Here is a 21,956-nt window from a genome sequence, read left to right as displayed (position 1 = left end):
TTCAATGCTTTTTGAAGCTTATTTGTAAAGCCACTGCAAATCCAGAGATTCCAATGTTTTATGTCAATGATATGTCTTCAAATACTTCAGCAAAATTCACTCGTGTACCTCTATGGTGTGATAGCTTTCAAGCATGGACCTGTCTGTCCTGAGCCCTGTGCAGACATTGGAATACTCACCCCTGCACCATTTGTTACCGTGCTGGTTCCTAAAATGGTTTCAACAGGTGAAGGGAAGTGAGAGACTGCAGAGGACTTGTTCTACAAGCTGATGATGCACGAACCAGAATCTTCTGATCTTTGGGCTTTTGGTCCTTGTCTTGGAGTCATCTCTCTTGACATGAGGATGAAAAGTTACACTGCGGTTATGCAGTCTGCAGTGCCAACACGAGTAGGAGACTGAGCAGAGTCCTTCTCTTCCCCTTGAACACGGCCAGCAGCCAGCATCCATAATCAGCTCTTACAGCTGAACTGTGAGTCTCACAGCCCCACGTAGGTCTGAAAATGGGTGTTTATTGAGAATGTGATTTGAAACCTAAGCAGCCTGGATTATAACTGTTCCCAGATGTCTTAAAAGGCCAGCTACTTTTATGCACTTCTCCTAGGAATTTTATGGGACCTACTGAAAATCAGAAGCTTATTTATTTATGTTTTTTAATTCAGCCAAGGCTTTTGTCCTAATAACTTCCCACATTATCTATTCATATAAGTTATATGCAGTACAATATTCTCTTCTGTAGATTACACATCCCCATCTTTATTCTTGAGGGTTTTTGCAAGGAGGTAGCAGGAGAGAAAGGAAAGATCCCAACTACTTTCTGTAATTTAATGTCATTTTTTTAACAGAGAGATAACACAACTAGTTCAGTTGGTTTGGTTGTGTGTGAATTAACTACATTAGAGTAAAAATCACATTTTAAAGTTAAAAAAATCTAGATTTGAATTGAGTGCTTTGTGCTGGATGTTTTGCCTAAACAGCAAACAGAGCTCTCAGGTAGTGTTTCCATTTCAAAATATATAATTTGCATTTGGTTTGATCATCAATGTAAACTGATGCTTTGAAAGTAATTAACAACAAACAGTTGCTAATTGGGTGAAAAAACACCCTTTTGAGGATAGACTTTGGCCAGAACAGATGATTACGAAAACTTTTTTCTACCGTACAAAAAGAAAATCCATGAAGGAAACGTTATTTAGTGATTCTTAAAACCGCTCACAGCACAGTAAGAGGAGATTTGGATTTAAAGAAAGGCAGAATCCAGACCTGGAAATGTTTATTTACTACTGCAGTTTTATTGACCTCAGTGATTATACACATAAATAGATATTAATAGGCAAGTCTTCATATCAAATTCAACAAACTGATTCTATTGCATTTCCTATTTAAAACCTTCTGTGAAGGACAGGGAAGAGATTAATTGGGTAGTGGATCTTTCTTCAAAGAATTACATAAATGAAATTTTGTATATAATTAGGAGGAAGCTACAGAGTTTTGTAATGCTTATATTCAGAAACTGGAATATGAGCTAGGCAACATGAAGATGGTGATACTACAAAATAATTTTAATAAAACAGAAATAATTTTAATAAAACAGATGTAAAAATTCCCTTTGTCCTGAATTTTGAAACTAAAAGATAACATCTTCCATTCAGCAAAAATGGATTATCCCTAACCCTATTTTATAGGATTAGGGATAAGATCACTTGATTGACCATATCACAGATGCATGCCATTTAGAAGTATGTCAAGTAATAGCAAGGCTTTTATTTTTTTCCCACCAATTCTTACCCACTGAATATGTGATTTATGTTTTTCCAGATCAGGAAGTTAGAAAGTTTAGGACTAAAAAAGTGCTTTGCTGATTTTCTTGTGATGCTCTATCAGTTGTTAGTCTCTGTGTGGGAAGTTTCATGTAAGTGCCGATGTAGCTTTGATATCTCCAGGAAAAAGGCTGCAAACAATTTGGTTCCCTTAATATAGTTGTGTCTGTGAAGAAGGAAAAAAAAGACAATGTAAGTCCTGTCAGGCTGTTCTGCTCTTAGAATTAGCAACATAATCTAGTGAAGTTTTCAGATTCTTCAGAGGAATTTGCAAGATTGGTAACCCCAAAAAAGGACCCAGTGCACAGAAATGCTGGACATCCTTCGATTTGGTACTCCTCTGAAGGAGTCACTTCTGAAAATTTTTCCAGTGTTACATCCCCAAATTACTATTTTCTGTAGCCATAAGTGTTGAAGCTGTAATGAGGGGAAACAGAAAGCAATTTGAGAATTACTGTAGTATTCTCCAGTTTCTGCAGTTCAGCATGAACAGACTTGGAAGCTGCACAAGTGTTCAGGCAACATGTTGAATAGTGTCTTACCATGGTGCCTCGAAGAATGAGCAGTGGCTATTTGTGCCACTTTAAGCTATGTTTTATATAATTACACTAGTTTTGGTCCCTGAAATTTAGATACATCTTTATAGCCATTTATACAGAAAACCATCAAAATTTTTACTTAGCCATGAGCCTGCATATCTACAACTCACATGCTTCAAAATGGATGCTGTGACAGAAGAGTGCCCATCCACATCACCATCTTTCAGACTAGAGGCAAGTTTCATTGCCAGTGAAATGAAAATTGCCAGTGTGATGTATTTGAAGACTGTGTAGACAGTCAATGAAAAGTATATAGCAGTATACGACAGATTGGGAATTTTGCTTTCTACTTAACATAGCGAAAAGTTTGCTGGAGACAGGAGTTTTGGACTGTCAAATGCACAGCAAAGCTTCCCATCCAGCCATGGTCATTCATGGGTACCAAGGGACTTCAGTTCTTCTCCCTTCTCTAGCAACACAAACAGACAAATAAAAGACACCTGCTTATTTTCTCATTCTGAGAGTGCTCCCCATCGTCAGCTGCTCCAATTGGAAGCATCATCACACTTTTCTGCGTAATGGTCTGGAACATTCTGGCCACAGGAATTGTTGAACCATCACGAATAAAATCTGGGTCTTCTCCAAAAACTGAAATACATGGGAAGAAAGAATTAATGATTAAATGAAATCAAAGTGCTTTTTTTCTGTTACCATATATTTAAGCAGATAGCTGATACTAAGAGCTTCTAAGTAGAAATGGTGTGTAGCCAACTGGTTTCACAAATTAGCTGTACTCTACAAACCTCTGGTTTCCTATCAGCACAAAAATAAGTAAATGACGTCTTTTGGCTACTCCTATTAAACATGCCCCAGTTTAGCAAGGTGTGAAAATGTTGCTGACTTGTTCTATCAAAATCAATGAGATTATAGGGGTAAGCGGCTGTAGCACTGAATTGGGAAACCTCTTTTTCTCTGTTGATGAGGAAACTCCCCTGCACACCTGCAGACACATTAGGAAGTGAAAAAAAAAAGAAGGAACACACCTGTTTTTATTGCCCTTCTTGCTGCTTTATATGATAGATCATTAACATCAGCAAGCCAGGGCTTTGAACCCAAAGGCATAGATTCTTTCAGTTTGTTTGGACTGTTCCTGTTGGAAAAGACAGCCTTCAAGTGTTCCACCACCTGCAGAGAAAACACTTTGCACTCAGAAGCTTTCATCTTCTTCAAACTCAAGCTTATACCCACATTCCCACTTCTCTTGGAAACAAATCAGTGCTAGAAACATTTAGTTTACTGCAAGTCAAAATTTGTGAGGTGCTAAGAGGGATTTAGTTTACACAAGAGAGACCAAAGAAAAGGTTTGTCTCTTACCTGTTGTTTCACAACCAAAAGGTCCATGTGGGGGACCTGATGAATTGAGAATTTGCCAATTACTTTTGCTGGAATGACCATTTTAATTCCTGGTTCATGAAAAGCTCCTTCAATCCCATGAATAGAGAGAGAAGGGTAACGCCACAGGTGTAGAAGTATTTCTTCCTTCAAAAAAATTTTTTTTGAAAATATAAGGGATTACACTGAGCCATTCACAATTTATATAAACTAATGTGAAGAAACAAGCTTTTACCATCCTAAAATTTGTATTTGGAGACCTCTGTATTTTAAAGATGTTTGATTTTTAATTTAAACCCATGCACATATATTTTCATTAAAAAAAATACTACTACTTTGAGTCATAGAAAGATTTGGATGATAACAATTTTTCATGCCAAATTAGAGAAATGGAGCATTATCTTAAAGTGTCTTGATAGTAAATTTTTCTAGTGCAAAGTAGAATCAGAACAAGTTCTGATCTGACTGTTTGTTTATCCCAGAACTAATCATGGGAAAAACTGTTCAGCCAGACCTCTCCTAGATGATATCAGTGAAGAAATTCTACTAATGAACATTAAATAATACAATAGGTAAGATGATAATTTTCAGTAACCAAGTTTTTCTGGATAAGATGGAGAGGGGAAAGAAAATTATTATTCTAAGGAAGATAAGAGAAATATATGAATTATCAACTGGTCTTCATGCAGAACCTCAAGGTGCTGCTGCTTTCCTTCTACTCCTGTTTTGAGATTAGATCTTTATCTACACATAAAATTTGCACCACTTCATCCTCATATAGGTAAAGTATCAAAACTCAGATGGTGTAGTTACATTATACTTTTGTATTACTGATTATTACAGTCTAGCTTTAGCTAGCATGGAAGCTTTTTCATGGAAATAAAAGCATCCACGTTAGTACATCTTATAGCAGTATAATTATATCAGTGATAAAAAAATGTATCACTCCTTTCCCCCAGCTCCCCCTCTTGTGCAGAGAGATGTTTCAAAGCCAGCCTTTACCTACTGGTTTTTATTTAGAATATAATTTTTAATTTGCTGGTAAGGAGAGGCTTATAGCTTTGGATGCTTTTTTTGGCAGACATCAACATCTGTGTTAAACAAATAAAACCCACGCAAAACATATCTACCTAAAGCTGCATCCTGTTTTTCAGAGCTGGATACAACTTCTTTCCTACTATGTAACCTAAATACAGACATTTTATGCTTATTTTGTTTGGCTGGTTAGGCTTGACGGGAGAGAAGGGGTAGGCAATGAAGGGAGAGCAATACTGTTAGTTTTGCATTATTCCTTTTCATTGATTATTCATCTTTCATGTCACTTTCCCCAGATGGAGTGCCTTATATCTTCAGCAGACTAATTTTATTTACCTTTTACTTCTCAGTGCTACTTTATTTTATTCTGAGTTTGCCATTGACTGAAAATATCTTTCGGTTTGGCTTTATACATAAATGAGCGATTTAAATTCTTTCTGCCGAGTATTTATACAGATTTTTTGTTACCTTGGTGCCAAAGATGAATTTTTTCACACCACTATTATTTTTATGCTCCTCTAGATCAAATTCAATCGATTTGTATAATTTCCTCTCCTCCTCTCTCAGGGCAGCAACGCTGTCATAGATTCCAGGGATCTGAATACGACCTGTGGGATCCACAAGGCTGTCTACAAAATGAGATAGAGATATCAGTACAAATGGAACCTATTTCTTCCACTTGGCAACAGTAACACCTTTTTGCTTCTACCTAGCTCTTTACCAAATTAGTAAACCCAACAACTAACAACTGTTTGCATCCATCAAACTTGATATATTTTCATATTTATTAAGAAAACTACTGAGCTGCTGTTTGTGTGTAGTGTGTGGTATGTCAGCCCAGCTTCTGACATGAAAACATCATCCCGAGACACTAATCATCATTAAAAAGCCAGGTTTTGTTATATGTGTATGCATTAAACTTGCCAGCAATCCTTGAATGTTCTTAATTGACACATGACTGACATCAGCTTAACATGTTTGAAGTCCTGCCCTTACTGAGGATGTTCCCTTCCTCAGCTGCTGTCACCATAGGTATGTCGAGGTTTGGAAATCTTCCTTCAATTAGATTTGCCTTATTCAGATCAATTAAACATGGTACTGATCTTTGTTAGGCTGATCCTTAGCCACTGCTTCCCAGTTACTCCCAAGCAGTGGTGTGTGTTATTACCCAGCAGAGCTATCAGATCCATCAGCGGTTCATGAATGATGCCTCCAAAAGTTCCAGAGTGAAGGTCCTTGCTGCCACATTCAACCTGTACCAAAAACACTGGTTACACATAAACACTCGTCACCTTATTCTTCTGTGAGTGTTTGTTGTCCACAGAGACTGGTGGTTTCAGTTTTTTAAGTGAGACCACAAATGAATAGAAATGATTATTTGTTTCTATTTATTAAATGGAAAACATGGAAAACATCATGTCAGGAACAATACACTTTGGTGAAGAGAAATGGGGCTCTGTTGTCAACCACTAGAGAGAGAAATTCAACTGTCTATAGCACTTACACATTTCACAGAATGACAGATTATGCTGAGTTGGAAGGACCCACAAGGATCATCAAGTCCAACCCTTAGCCCTGCCCAGGACCATCCCCAAGAGTCACACCATGGGCCTGAGAGTATCATCCAAATGCTTCTTGAACTCTGTCAGGCTTGATGCTGTTGCCACTTCTCTGGGGAGTCCGTTCCAGTACCCAACCATAAGGATTCCCCTCTATTCCCTCTTTTGCTTCAGTAAGATTAAATACATCATAAGTGAAACAGTTGCATATTACTGTTTCTAACGTTGGAGAATAAATTCTTCAAGGTGTCTATCCTTTTTATTCAATGCAAAATCTTCATAACAAAGGCAAGAATGTATCTTAATTGTTTTATATTAAGAATATATGTCCAACCTTAATTTCAAATTGCAACAAATAAAAATTTATAGGTCTCTTTAATCATATGGCTTTAGAATAGAGGCATTTGGGTTATTAAATGAGTTTTTTCCAGACACATTTTCATACTTGAGTTTATCATAAAATATTTTCCTGCAACAAACTTGTTTATTTTTCTCAAAACCTCATTACAGCCAACTGTCTAGTAGCAGGCAGAGATCATTTTTGATGTTCTAATAGCATCATTTTTCTTAACCAAGATTTAGAAGAATTGAATCAAGGCTGCCAAGGCTCTTTTTGTAAAAAAAAAAAAATTCATTCTTTTTCAGGCATAAAGGTTAGTGCAGATTTTCCTTTAGTTCTCGAATTCTGTAATCTTCTCTCTGAATTCCTTTTATGCTTCATCAGGAAGCATTTCCAGATGAGAAATTTCTGCTCATCATTTTACAGTAGCTCACGTTGGCTGCTAAATATAGCATGTTGGCTACAGTGCACTTTTATTCACTCCTGTCAATGCTTACAAAAATCTTATGTGGCTTTTAAACCCAAACATCCAAATAAACTGAGTTCCTTTAGGCAGATTCATTGCACTAAGCAGTATCTACTGCAAAAGGGCAGAGCAGCAGAAGAAATGGTTTTGTAGAGAGTTGGAGGGGGTGTGTGTACAGATGATGCTGCAAGAGAACAGAGTTGATGTGCAGAGAGGAGGATGAGAAGAGAGTGGAAGAGTGGCAGGAGAGTAATGGAATAGGAAAGGGATCAAGGGGAGATAGGTAAGTGGAGAAATGATGATTGAAGAGAAGTTAATGGAAGTAAATAAGGCTAATTGAACTGAAATGAGGGGGGAAATCTGTAGAAGCCAAAAGGGATGCAGAAGAAAGCTCTGTAATTGTAAATATTAAGCTTTCCCTCAGTCGTTCTCTGCACGTAGATGTAATTATGGCTACATCACTGCTCCCTGTCAGAGGCTCAGTTCAAATGAACCTGTGTCCTTTACCTCCACAAAGAAGCAGGCATTTCCCCGACTCCCATATGTAAGGGCAGGCTTCTTGTTGCTGAGCCAGAGGTTGTCCAAAATTACAAAGTAATCAACATCAGAGAAAAAGCGCTGGTTTTCTTCTTCAAGTAAGTTTTCTAGCCCCAAGGACCCTGCTTCTTCCATGCCTTCAATTACAAACCTGAAGTTCACTGGCATAGCCTAAATTAATATTAGAAAAGTCTGGGTGAGAAAAAAAGCGTTTTCAAAAATCAAAAAAATAAGCTTTAAAATAGGAGCAGACTGGCTTGATGTAACATTGTGTTAAGAAAAGAAGGATGTAGGATATATATCTTGCTTCAGTAGAACATCCAGTGATAGACACTTATAGGTTCCCAGAAAAACTTGTTCTTTTCCTCATGTTTGTATCTACTTTTTGGTTTTGAAGGAGAGTGATATCTTTTTTGTATGTTTTTTTCAGAAAATTTTCTGGAATGTTTCACTGGGTTTTCTCTCAGGGCTATTCAATACTCTAATGGCTTTGGAAATTCTAACTGTGTAATAACAGTTGCGTTTTCACAGAATACTTCCTGCCTCTTGTATTTCCACTCTTACTGCCCATGCAGGAACTGTGATTTTCCCAGCTGGCAGAGACTGAAACCGTTAATGATTTATGTATTCTAGGTTTGCCAAGGGACTTTTGCAGGCTTCTGCAGGACTTTTGCATTATATCTCTGATGGCCCATCAAAGCCCATCCCCCCCTCTGCCAATCTTAAAAGGTGGGAAAAACCCTTTTACGAGGCCCCACACAGGAACTTTTCACAGGCCCAGGAGATGTTGGAGGCTTGTGACATGGCCCGTGACACTAACCATGGATATAATAACTCATAACTTCTTTGAGTGTGGGGGCTTCCCTCCTTCATCCCTAACGGATCAAGGCCACCACTTCAACTGACAGACATGGAAGCTGCAACTACCGAGTTTCATCGCCAGCCCCCGTGGGCGGTGACTAACACATCTTTCCACTCTCAGCTTTTCTTTCCCTTACTCTCCCTTACCCTTATCTTGTCTTTCCTTTTTCTCCCTTATGCATTTTCCCCCCCAGAAGTTATCCCTATGCCATATTGTTATAGATGATATAGATGATAACACCCAAAATGCTAACATACCTGTTCAAACAAAATTGTTAAAATGAACCTATATATGTTTAAAATGAACCCTACTTATATATGTTTTCAAACACTGATTATTCAGTGTCGTTTCACTCTAATCCACTCCAAGGGAATTATTGATAAGAACCTGGGTTACCCCCTCCCCCCTTTTTCTGGGGCAGGTCGTCTATCACCAGATTTACATGGTGATAAGAATGTTGCCACTGATTCTACTACAACTGTCCTTTTAGCATTCATGAATTTGCATGCCTGCTGGTTGATAAGGATGCATTTCCAAGAGTAATTAGGAGAACCTTTATTATGGAATAGTGGGAGTTGGAAACGCTGACACATCCGTAGGGGATATGAATTTCAACTTAGTTTCCTCTTACAATTCACTTTCTCATTACAGGTTTTAAGATGTTTTGTCTTTTGATTCAATGCTCAGATTAAAGGCAAGAACAAATGTGTAAAATTAAATGAACTTGTGTCACTGATGGTTCATTGACCAGCCACAAAAATTTTAGAAACAAGCTGTTCATGAATATTGTTTAATGGCCTGTGGTGTTCTCTAGAAAGGCTTCAAAAGACAAAGATTTCTTTTTGCTTGCTTGTTAAAATGTCAAAATAGCTACATAGTGATTTGAAAAACTGGAAAGATGCATAAAGTCAGACCCACAACCATATCTACTTACAACAACTACTCTTTGGGCAAATAACATGTGTGTTTGCTAGCACTTAACAGACACTGAAGTCTAGTCAGTACTATAGATGCAAGAAAAATGTGCTTTCCAGAACCTTGCAAGAGGACTTTAAAAAAAACCAAGACTTAATGCCAATTTGTGCCACAAAATCATAAAAATGGCACAAAACTGTTCCTCAGCACAAAACTGTTCCTCAGCACTCTAAAAGAACATGTAGTGCAAATTCACCTTAAAGGATGCAAGTTAACCAAGTTATTAGTTTAAAATATATATTGGTTTAGCTTTGTATTGGGGATACAAGTATCCCAAAATTATTAAATGATTTGAAGATGACCATATTGGTCATTGTAATAATACAGGCAAATGTTTGTCCTTAGGATATGTCAGTCTCTGAGTGATTGTATTGGTACTTGGTTAATGCGCCCACTCAAAGCATTTCCTTTGATTAATCCACTGATGACATAACAGCCCCTTATGTAAGAGCATTTTTAGATAATTATTCTCTTCATACAGACACATAAAGTGAAGGTATCTTGTAGGCAGACAAAACCAAGGATCAGCAGAATGTAACAGCAGAGAGGAGTCTTCATGAACATTCTGTGATATCTGTGATTTTACCATTTTAAAAGCTCTCAAGAGACTAGGGTATCAAAGCTGTGTAATGTATGCAGTACATGTTGAATGCTTCCCCATGGATTTTCCTCCACAGGGCAATGGCAGCAATACTGTATTTACATTGCATACAGATTGTTCAAAATAGAAATGCTTAAGGAAAAATTCTTACTGGAGTGAAACCAGTTGCCTAAATGTTGCAGTAGAAATAAGCTAATATTTCAAAATGTGTGTACTCTGTTGGGTCAAAGATGTATTGTCTAACTCACAGGAATGCAAATACATACCTCCAGAGATATAATAAATAGTAATAACAAATAAAAATAAATAATAATAATAATTAACAATAATAATGGAGTCCTCATTAATACCTACTAGTTTCAAGGCTCTAAATGTTTCCACGGCATTTATCCAAGCTAAGACAGGTCCCTTATTGTCTGTTGCTCCACGCCCATAGAGGTTACCTTAAAAAGAAAGGAGGAATGTTTTTAAGCATTACTTCGATGTAATCAGAAAATTCCAGTTGCCACAGAAGCTGTAGTGATGTGTGAAGTGAGGTGAAGTGAAGCAAAGTGAAGTGTCGAAAGATTCAGGATTTCATTGACTCATTTTATATATGGTGATGAGTGTTCAGGTGCTTCCCAATGGACTGGTGCACTTTTTTTTCATTTCCTTACTTTTATTTACATCATACTGTGATTTCTGTTGCCTGCCAATTTTTGAGCTTGACTTTTTTCCTCGGAAACTGTTTGCTCACACCAGACATGCCCGAAGAGTTTGCACAGTATGCAACTTCTAGACACATCAGCCAAACCAGGTAACAAGCAGCAAAATCCCTACAGATAAATGCCATGGCAGAAGTATGAAGCTACAAATCTAGGTATGAAACTTCTTTCTCAACCGTACAGTTATACACAGGGACAGATTTCAGTTTCACGTACACTGAGAAACTTCTGTAGCAGTCCCCACTGGATACACTGAATGTACACTGGTGGCAGGAGAATTACTCCAGTAACGCTGTTTGGAATTGGTCCCAGCTGATAAGAAAGGGTGACTTAATGTTTATAGCATAGGCCTGGGAATCAGGATTTCTGAGGTCTTACTTATCTGCTGACCTTGTCATTTTTATTCCTTCAGTCAGCTGACTGCAGTGGAAGGATGATTACATTAAAGGCGGGGAAAGGGAAGCACATGTTCTTCCACCACCAATGCTCTTTAGCTCCGGTGTGGCAGGTGGAAGTACTAAAGTGGCATGAAGCAAGAGCAGGAGGTGTGAGGGAGGATAATGGTTGATGCAAAAATCCAACAAGAATTTTTAAGCAGAAATGGATTTTCTATTGAACACACTATAAAGCAGCTTTAATGTCCCGAGGCTCCTCCACACCAAATATTAGGCAAGATTTCCACTGGAGAATTCCTCATGCTTTGGTTAAATATACAGGACACCCGCTCCCACTCAGAATCTCAGTCATGCATTCAAATAATGATAAAAAACTTAAGATTATGTACACACCATCGATTTCAGTCAGTGTGTAAGGGTCAGTGTTCCAGCCATATTCCTTTTTGGCAGGCTGCACATCTACATGACCATAGAAACATATGGTGGGGTTTTGTGGATCCTTCCCCAGTTCCCAAGAATCACAGGAGGCAGTGGGAGGTCCTGGCCATCAGGCAACTGGGGGTAAGCAATGAAGGAAAAAAAAAACCCTTTGAAAATAAATGTACAAAAAGCCCTGGAAATCTCAGTATTGAAAATACTTCTACATACTCAATTGGCTTTGATTCCATTAAGTGCACAAATTTGACTGAATCCTTCTCTAACCTATTCAGAGAAACTAAGATTTTTTTTTTCCCCACCTGTTTAGGTTCTGCAAGGACTTTATGAAGCTCTTCTAACATTTTATTGTCAAAAATGCCCTTCTTACTAAATTCTTACTTCCCAGCGCTGGAGAAGACAGAGATGAATGTGTGCTGTAGAGTCTGTTGTGACACTGAAATAGTCAAAAGCCATACAAATTAATTTGGGGTTTGATTTCAGCACAGACAGAGAGCAGGATGCCTATAGCCTCAAATACAGAAACAAAATGAAGTGTTGCTGGCAGGAAGCAGCAGCAGCTATGTCAGACTGATTTGAAAACAGGTTAAGGCTCTAAACTAATCCTGTAATGTACCTCTGTGCACAACAGAGTTCCTTATGGCCCAGTTGCTTTCTTTAAAACTATCAAACTACATAACCTGAAATAGGAAAGTGTTGCTGTACTATAAGGTCCTTGAGCTAAGACTCTCAGAATCCTCCCCAGAAGCCTCAGAAAAAGGAAAAGGGAATCACTATTATTGAACTTTTGAATTCCTGTTAGAGTAGAAATGTCTGCCCAGGGCAGAAAAGAGCCCCCAGCTACAGTAAGGTAAGTAAATTAAAGACAAAGATTTCTCAGAGATTAATTTTTGCTTTCCAACAACCATTAAGAAAATAGCTTGCATCATGTGCCGGAAGCTCCTAAACCCAAAGATGATACTTTAGACAGATAACCCTTTCTGTCTGACAATATTTTCCTTGCAAAAGCTGCCTCTCTCATATAGACACTTCGGTAATGAATGATGGATTAATGCCCACACTTCACTACTGAGAAAAATGTGAAAACAAGCTCTGGTAAAAAACTCAGTCCTTTTACTTTTGCAAACTGCTTCCCTCCATTTAAAAGTATCAAACTCCCTGCTGCAGAGAACATCTATTTGCATTTGGATTGTCTGTGTGGTTCCCAAATATGTTCTCAGACAGTCTGGGGAGGGACTGACTTCTGCAGATATCATGTAGGTACAGGACTATCGATAAATTGATAGCTAGCTACCAAAAATGTCTTAATACCATAACATACATATACATAGCACTGAATGCAATAGGTAGACCACATGCAAATATGATGATTTAAATCCAAGAATCAGACAAGCACCTGATGTGACCCCAGGTTTACTAAATTGACAGTGGTTCCCAGTGCTGCAAGTCTGTCTGCTGCCAACGCCATCATTCGTACTACTTCTTTCCTCAGATCTGGTTGAACAGAATCGCTTTCCACAGCCACCCATTCCTTAAGATTCTGCACAGGAAGAAAAATGCAGTTAGAAGACCCAGAATGTTATAGTGTCTTGCCCTTGATATCTGAAATCTCACATGGTTTCCTTTCTGTATCATCACAGCAATGTTGTAGATGCTCTAAGGTTTCAGAATAAAGATTAATTGCTTATATGTTTCCCCAGGGTTGGGATTCCTGATTTTCTAAACGGGGAGAGTGCTCACGCTAAGGCATTCACATCATCAGATTCCCGATTTTCTAAAGGGGGAGGGTGCTCACCCTTAGGCATTCACATCATCAACCATGGATTTAAAATCCAGTGGAAGAGGAGGTAGATGCTGACTAGTTTACATTGTAGGAATTGCATTGTATACGAGCTACCTTAGTGGCCCTCGTAAGGATTCAGAAGTGCTCGTAGCTTTAAAGCATAACTGATACTGACTGGACTAATTATGTTTCTGCCTTTTCCCAGCAGGCTGACAAAAATGAAAGCACAAACCAGCATGGGACCAAGACTTCTCTCCTCGTCAAGAGCAAACCTACAACAATCAGTTCTGATGTAAAGCAAGAGAGCAAGCATCCTATCTGGCTTGCATCTACCATGCTGGTGCGTTTTTGCTTAGTGGAGCCTCTCTCTGCACCAGCTCAAAGGATGCCCACAACCACCTCTTTTGTGGAAGTCCATGCAAACCCCTCTTTCACCACTAGGGTCCCCAGCACAGTCCATCCCCTTGCAGCCTTGCTTTGTGAAGTGCATGTTGCACTCTTGATGCCAGACCTGGAATGCTGCTCACTACCTTAGTGACAAACACTTCTCCAGAACATAGATCACAGACCTCTGGGGTACCAGCTCTGTACTCACCATTTCATGGCAATATAGTTCCTACCTCAATGAAATCACTTTGATGTGCATCAATGTACTGGAAGATCTCTATCTCCAGAGCTGAAGTGGATGAGGAGGACATTACTGCCTTAGTGAGCAACATAGGGGTGAGCTGAATGCTATCTGAAAGTTTAGGATAAAATTCAATATGTTACAGACATCATGCACTTCTTTTCAGTGCTAGAAAGCATAGACAATTACAAAGTGCTGATCCTATTTAAGTCTCATTTAATCTCTTCAATCCAGGAGAAAGGGTACCTGCAATATTTTTTTCACATAAAACCTTCAATTGACTCATAGTCAAGTTGCTGAAATGAAAAATTGAAAAAACGACCAAAGAGTGAGCAGCTTTACAGTTTCTACATTATAAGTAAATTAGGGGAAATATTTTCTAAAGAAACATTTGTTGCATCAGTTTTCAATGCACAAATGTCAAGTTGAATGTTCTGGGAAGACTTGCACGCAACACCAACAGCCCAGGGGACTCATCTCTCTTTCTTCATTTCCAGAATCATAGAACATCCTGAGTTGGAAGGGACCCACAAGGATCATGGAGTTAAATTCCTGGCCCTTCACAGGATAACTCCAAGAATCACACCATGTGCCTGAGAGCATTGTCCAGACGGTTCCTGAACTCAGACAGGCTTGGTGCTGTGACCACTTCCCCGGGGAGCCTGCTCCAGTGCCCAACCACTCTCTGGGTGAAGAACATTTTCCTGATATTCAGCCTAAACCTCCCCTGACAGAACTTCAGGCCATTCCCTTGGGTGACTGATCACCAGAGAGAAGAGATCAGTGCCTGGCCTTCCATTTTCCCTCACAAGGAAGTTGTAGACTGCAATGAGGTCTCTCCTCGCTCTCCTCTTCTCCAGGCTCAACAGACCAAGTAACCTCAGCTGCTCCTCCTGTGGCTTCCCCTCAAGGCCCTTCACCATCCTTGCTGCCCTCCTTTGGACACTCTCTAAGAACTTAATATCTTTCTTATATTGTGGTGCCCAAAACTGCATAGTATAATCAAGGTGAGGCTGCACCAGTGCAGAGCAGAGCAGGACAATCCCCTCCCTCGATCAGCTGGTGATGTTTTGTCTGATGCACCCCAGGACATGATTGGCCCTCCTGGCTGCCAGAGGGAGGGAGAAAAATGAATGAACTAACACACATTTCATATTTTACATGAATAAGGGAGAACAAGCCTGATACTGAAAAAATAGCTTTTGTGTTTGAGTGAGAACAGTGTCAATACTGAAACACTTGATAAGTGCAGAAGGCATTTAGTACTTGCAAACCTCTCTGTCATCTTGTTTCTGACAAGGTAAGTAAAGATTTAAAAAAATAAGATTTTAAAGTGTGTTTTTCTTCATTCCTGCAATTTCCCCTCCATGTGTCCTTGAAGTTGTTGCTGTAGTTCTTAAATTGGTAGAGTAATACTTGAATGTTAGATGCTTGGTTGGGCTAAATTCAGAATAGCTGCTGTATTGGGCTGTGATTGGATGGACTCCAAGGTCAAAACCTAACACTTTTATTCTAAAAATATTCTATACTGGTAACAAAATGTGTAGTTCCAAGTCCATCCATAATTCCTTAACTTCGATGCATCACTAAGGTGATAGCCTATGGTAATATTAATAATTTCAATTATGTTTCTCTGACAGAGAAGAAAGATTGAAAACCCAAGCATGATGAACAAGATGAGGGAAACATTGTTCATTTGGGCTGGAGATCCTGGCTGTATGAAGGATGGGCCCCATTTTCCAACCTTCCCTTAGAAGCAAGGTTGCAAGGTTTACTTCACTTTATGAAGTAAAGCTTTGAGAAGGCCTGTAACAGTAGATGTTATCCCCAGTGTCCATTTCCTGAAATTGGAAACACTGGTATTTAAAGTGATCAAATGCTGATTTTGCAGGAGAGTGAAGCTGCAAAGCACTGCTGTGGAGATGAGAGAAGAAAATCTAAATTTGGGTGTAATTTTTAAGATGAAGAGATTAAATGTAGGCATATTATTTAAATGTAGAACTATTTTTTAAATACTAATACATGCTGAGGAAAAGAAACCCCATCTTAAGTGATGGTCAAAGTACCATTTTCTTCTCACATTGTTTTCTCCATTAAAAGGTAAACACTACCTCCAAGAGGTGGATCTAATCAACAACCCCCTTCAGATATTATCATCACCAGTCACAGCAGCAGCAATTTGACCTAAAGCAAAAGGGATTATTACAGGAATTTTTGAGGCAGCATGGAAAAAAAATCAGGACATTTCCAAAGAGACAAAGCAGCTTCTGGGATTTAGCAACAAAGATGTGGTGGAGGATGAGGTTTTTATAGCTTAGATTATAGTCATTTCTGGATTGAATTTCTGTGGGTTAGGCTTAACAACAGTTCTGCAACAAGCACCCCAGACTTAAACACCCCAGTCTGGCTATTTCTTCCAGCCTTGGACTGTGCAAGTGGCTGCAAATATTTGGCAACTATCCATTTTACAGAGGACAATAGGAAGTCAGAGCAAGATCACAGAAATGGTCAGGAGAACTTCCCAGGCTGCACAGGATGGAGGAGAGAGGACCAGGAGTCCCACACTGGGATGGTGCTGACTGGTCCCTGATGAACTGAGTTTCCCTGACACAGACAAGATGCTGGCACTTGCTCGGGCAGTGCCTGGGAAGATACCTGAGCCGAAACACTGCAGGTCATGTCTGAAAGGGGCCCAAGGTTCCTTGATCAATATTAAGTAAAACCTGACCATTTATGTTTGCTTCTCTTTTTGTTGCTGTGTGCTTTTGGGGGGCCACACAATGTGTGATGTTACTCAATCTCACTTTAGCCAGAAGTGGGTTCCAAGAGAGCAAAGTTATCTTCACATTGGCCCTTTTGACAGATAGAGTGTATTCCACCTGTGAGCTGCATCTTGCAGAGGGGAGCTGGTTCCCACACAAGCTGAGGAGAGGATGGGACCCCGACAGATGCATTTGTGAAGGTCTCCAAAAAAGTGCAAGGTATCGCGCCTCCAGAAGAGAGTGATAGGAACGGGCATTGTACAGTGTGGTCACTGATCCAAAAATGGGATGAAACCTAGTTTTGCCATGGGCATTGCAAACAGGCAAGTCAAGAGATCCCAGAATGTGAGGGATTTAATCAGGTTTTCGTCTAGAGAGACTTCAGGGCCATTATCTTCATTTACCACAAAGCCTTCTGGATGCCTCAGTTTCACAAATATTTCACTTATCCTTTATACCTTTCCATTTCCAAACCTCAATTTGGAAAACATTTGCAACAGAGGCCACTGAATGCACACTCATTTAACCCTACTGTAGAAAACTAGACAGGCTTCTCCAGGTTCAGTTATGTACAAAGTAGACATTTTGGTTATGCCACAGTTGAACAAGGAGCATCATAGCACAGGTCAGAACAGATTACTGCTAGAGTAACCAAAGTCATGCAATGGGTTTAAGTATCAGTGTCTCCAGTCAATATGATTTTACTTCTTTCTAATAAAATATTCAATTTTGCTGAATTCTATGCATTTCCACTCTAAAAAGAATGAGTGTATATATATATATATATACATATATATATGTAGTTGTCACCTTATGGTGACTTGAATAAACATGTACCTTTTAATATCAGAATCACAAAATGGCTGCTAATACAGGGGACATATGCAGTGGTGATGGTATCTTTTTCTTTTTATCTTGGTTACGTGCAAATGACCTGGAAAGATGCAGACAAGAGACAAATGTCTTCATCATGTTTCATTAGCATCTAACAGTTTAAGAAAATAAAACAAGGAAACTAAAATGCCGTGAAGGAAAAAAAAATAAAGCAAACAAATAAAATATTTTAGGGATATTTTAAATTATTCTATGATATTTTTGCAACAGACAAACTTCAAGAAAAGCTTATAGAATATCACAAATATAGTCTCTTTCATAATTGAAAGTAAGTATGAACAGTGGCAAAATTTGGAAAATGAATATGAGGACAAACTTACAGATTAGCAGAGTGCACAAATTATTAACAATTCAAACAAGAAATGAGGTAGCAGCTACATTTTGCTGTACTTGAGGGAGGGAGGGGAGTAGCTGGTGGAACTTCATGGTAATGCACTAGTAATACACAGACAATGCTGCTCAAAAGCATTTGGATAGCAACTGGAAAAGCTTATGTGGAAAAGAGAGTCAGTTTAATAAAGCTGTAGAAAGATTTCAGGCAAGGCTAAAACAGCTCAGTGTTATGAGGAGGGGAAAAATTATTTGAAAGGATAATAAAGCCAGGAGTGCAGGGAACGTCAAACAAAGACTTCAGTGTTCAGTTTCAATTGTATTTTATTTGATGTCATTTTAAGGAGCAGTAGCTGCTTCATAGAAAAATGTAGTATGCTTATTTCTAGAAATAATGTATGGCAGTCAGTCATGCACTTTCTCTTCCTTCATTCCTTAGTAGTAAGAACATTTTGTATCTCACTTCCTCTCATCCCGTTAAGCACTGTTAAAAGAAAACTTAGTGTTCTTGGGCAGTCATTTAACAAGAAATCCAAGTTGATTTTTTAACTAGGATGACTCTTTGATAAAATATCAACTGAATGTATAAACATGTGAGAAGCAGCTCCTGAATGTGCTTTGATGCCCTCCTTGTCACTCCTGAAGTGTGTGCTTCATGGGCTTTTCTCCCTGGGATGCAGCACTTCAGGTGTGTGCAGGGACAGGGGTGCCAATGAAAACTGAATGTTTTGCAACCAGCATAGAGGAAAACAAAGTCAGAATTCACCCAGTTTGCAAATAACATAAAGAACATTTGACATGAAAGGAAATAAGGATGTGTACAGCAGTAGGGATTAATTTACCAAATCAATTACTCCATTGAAAGGAACATTCCCTCTGAGCAATCATGTCAAGGAAGATAACAGAGAATGGGGTTATTTAACTTCCTTTAACAACATTCATTGATAGGTGGCATACCTTTGGTGGAAGCAGGCAATCAAACCTTAGTCGCCTCTCTAGCTGACTAGGTGAGACCCTTGGAGGAGGAGGAGCAGGATGATAACTCTTCATGTGACAGTTCTCGAGTCCAGTCCTGACCACTTGCTGACACTGTTGTTGTAATGACCAGGAGCTGCAGAGATCCAAACACCTGCAGGGGAATGAACAGCAGATCACAGTGCTGACTGCATTTGAAGATGATTAAAGAAATAATATCAAATTCAATAAACTGTGTAACAGCAATGAAAATGTTTGGTGGGAAGCATAGGTAAGATCTGGCACTTCCTGGTAGGTGACACTGCAACACCCACCGCTACTTCCAGCAGTTGGAAGTAAGCTGTTAAACTTAGTAAACAAGTTAAACTGTTGCAATATAAGTCACATTAAGGGTGTTTTGCAGAATGGTAATGACTAGCCATGCCCTTGTTCAAGCCAACCCTGCTTATTAGTTCTGCTTTGCTGTAATACAGACAACGCGTAACACAGAAGTCCCTATCTCTTTGTGCTCTTGTTTTGGAGCTGCCTTTATTGCTACTGATGAGAGCCTGAACTGTAAGGATCTCCTCTTCCAGCTGCAGAACTGGACTTTTTATCTCAGTTCACTGAAAAGTTCTGCAGTTAACGAAGGGATAGTTTTAAGTTAAAGATTAATTTTTGGTTTAGATGGTCATTTCTGCTTCTCTATCATATAATAATCCAAGTAGGATGGCCAAATCACTAACACATCAAGCCATGAGAAATTTTCCATTCTCCTTTTCCTCCTCCTTTTCTCCCTGGAAGTGCAATATCCCAGCAGGAATCCCACTGCCAGAAAGCACTTCAGCATTGCTGATTAGTGTTGCTGCTTTACAGTAGCATTTTGGAGGACTTAGAGAAAAGAGATGAATTTTGCTTTGACTTGAAAACTGGAAAAGAAAGAATACTTCCTTCTCCCAGGAAGTAGTACTGCTCTTTGTACCCACTGTAGAAGAGTAATTCACTATTTACCAAAGAAAATTTTCTGCATATTTGTTTGCAATCAGATAAACGCTGGTATGAAAAGATTCTTCTTGGAAAGACAGCTGTGTTGCCTCTTGCTCTTTTCATGGTAAAAAGGTTCTTTGGAAGGAACTGTGGGATGTACAATACTTGTACTTGCCTTGTACTGACTTACATGTAGATAGCCTCACCATCTTCTTGCTGCCGGTTCTCTCACACCAGAAGGCTGCTGAACTTGTAACAAATTTTAGGTGCTTGCATCTGCACACAAGTTTCTATCCTTAGGGTCCTCTGTCCATTTTGAAAGAACTGCTATTGCCATGGTCAAATTCAGTAATAAGCATCAGTTTTCAAAGGCAGATCCAGGTCCTGTCTTGGAGCCCTAAAAAGACCTTTCCTTCTTTTAAGTACTTGTTCTTCATTTGATCAGTGTGTAAAAACTCTTTTTTGCAAATGTAATGCTAAAGTTGAGGGGAAATTAAATGTTTATTTATATTTATATAAAATAATTCTATTTTTACATGAATCCTGGCTTCATCTATCCTAACTTTAAATATTTCACACTGGAGTTATTCCTGAACTACAATAGTGCAAGTGAGATTAAAAATAGGTCTACTAAATACAGTCATTCAACTATTTGTTTATTTATCACTTAATACTACTGAGGAAGTATACTATTGTGGAAAAAGAAAAAAAGCTATTATTACCTTGTAGCTTATTATTTCATTGCTAATTGTCCCTTATTTTATAACTTATAATTTGGGACAAGGTTTAGGGTCCACAATATAAGAGATTTATTTTTTTTGTAGTCATTATTCCATTTATGGAGTATCATAAACATTGCCAACATTGTTTCAAAGCATTTTTAAATGCAGGCAGGTTTATCTCCTTAAAAAAAACACCCTTTGATGGTAGCTTATTAACTACAAGAAATTAAAGAAGAAACTCAAATAGTTAGGCTGAGTGTTGGTATGGACAACTCTTTGGAATACAAAAAGTGTTTAAGGAGGAGGAAATAGATTGATTAAAAGAAAATAAGAGCAGAACTAAAAATAGGATAGAGGGATTAAAAAAAGCATCCCTGTCTTTGTTTCTCTTTTGCTTTGAAAATTTAAGCTATCTAGGACAGAGATGGTCTCCTACTTTGTGTTTCTATTACTTCATCAGGGTAGTGCCCTCAGCTGGTTACAAAGTGATGGTACAAACAAGAGCAACTTCATTTCATTGACACTTCAGCAGAATTAGCACATTTTAATTGTTACCTTAATTAAAAAGGTATCTTAAGTAATTACAATCTAAAGTTTGAGTGAGCAAATATGTAAGAAATGTGCTGTTAGGAGCAATATTTCACTGACAGATAAATTACATGATTGTTTTCAATGCTACCTGTCACTCTATAAGCAACTACCTCTAGCTCAAGCCAGCTATTTTTCTTTTCTTGAAGGTGTATTGCAGAAAAGTGGGTATGATATTGTAATGTCATAATCAGTGGCACCTTGTTATTCTTGCAGCTTGCTGTCATTTCTCAATATGCTGCCTTAATGTAACTTACCACTGTATCTTCAAAGTATTAATGTGGAATAGAGGGGCCCTTTCTCACAATTCCCCAAATCTCTCTCCCCTGCAGGTATTTCTACCTCCGCTCCCCGTCCAGCAGCAGCAAGCCCTTTCGCCTCTTCACTCCTTCCCACTTCACACCACAGTTGGAAGAGTATTTCCCAGGCACCGTCTTTCAAAATAATCACAGCTGATGCCAGAACCTGGGACCACAAGTTAAGCAATATGACCAACTGCAAGAGCTTGTAAGGCAGTGAAGTGAGATTGTGCTGATAGAGAGACAAAGACCCCCAAGACCCTGAATCAGTAGTTGTTACCTGAATGTCAATAATCACACCTGGGTATGTCAGTGGAAGGAGATTGGTTTAGAAAAGGTCTCCTTATCC

At 38.8% G+C, this 21,956-nt stretch overlaps 1 protein-coding gene across 1 annotated transcript; it reads right to left on the bottom strand.

Moving 5' to 3' along the window:
- Positions 1–1,859: 1,859 nt before the first annotated feature.
- CNDP1 (carnosine dipeptidase 1) lies at positions 1,860–21,699 on the bottom strand. The gene is given in 15 exon segments (XM_051812754.1): positions 1,860–1,986; positions 2,860–3,007; positions 3,403–3,544; positions 3,734–3,898; positions 5,255–5,415; positions 5,955–6,039; positions 7,659–7,859; positions 10,481–10,569; positions 11,619–11,738; positions 11,741–11,780; positions 13,057–13,200; positions 14,064–14,171; positions 17,671–17,767; positions 19,015–19,186; positions 21,651–21,699. Coding segments are annotated over 12 exon segments (1,500 nt in total). The 5' UTR covers positions 14,163–14,171; positions 17,671–17,767; positions 19,015–19,186; positions 21,651–21,699; the 3' UTR covers positions 1,860–1,880.
- Positions 21,700–21,956: the final 257 nt, after the last annotated feature.

This window comes from Manacus candei, unplaced genomic scaffold (assembly GCF_025592945.1).
Source record: "Manacus candei isolate 608988 ecotype Guabito, Panama unplaced genomic scaffold, ASM2559294v1 h1tg000088l, whole genome shotgun sequence".
NCBI classification, from domain to species: domain Eukaryota; kingdom Metazoa; phylum Chordata; class Aves; order Passeriformes; family Pipridae; genus Manacus; species Manacus candei.
The sequence above is the reverse complement of the archived record's forward strand: the minus strand, read 5'-3'. Positions and strand labels throughout refer to the sequence as shown.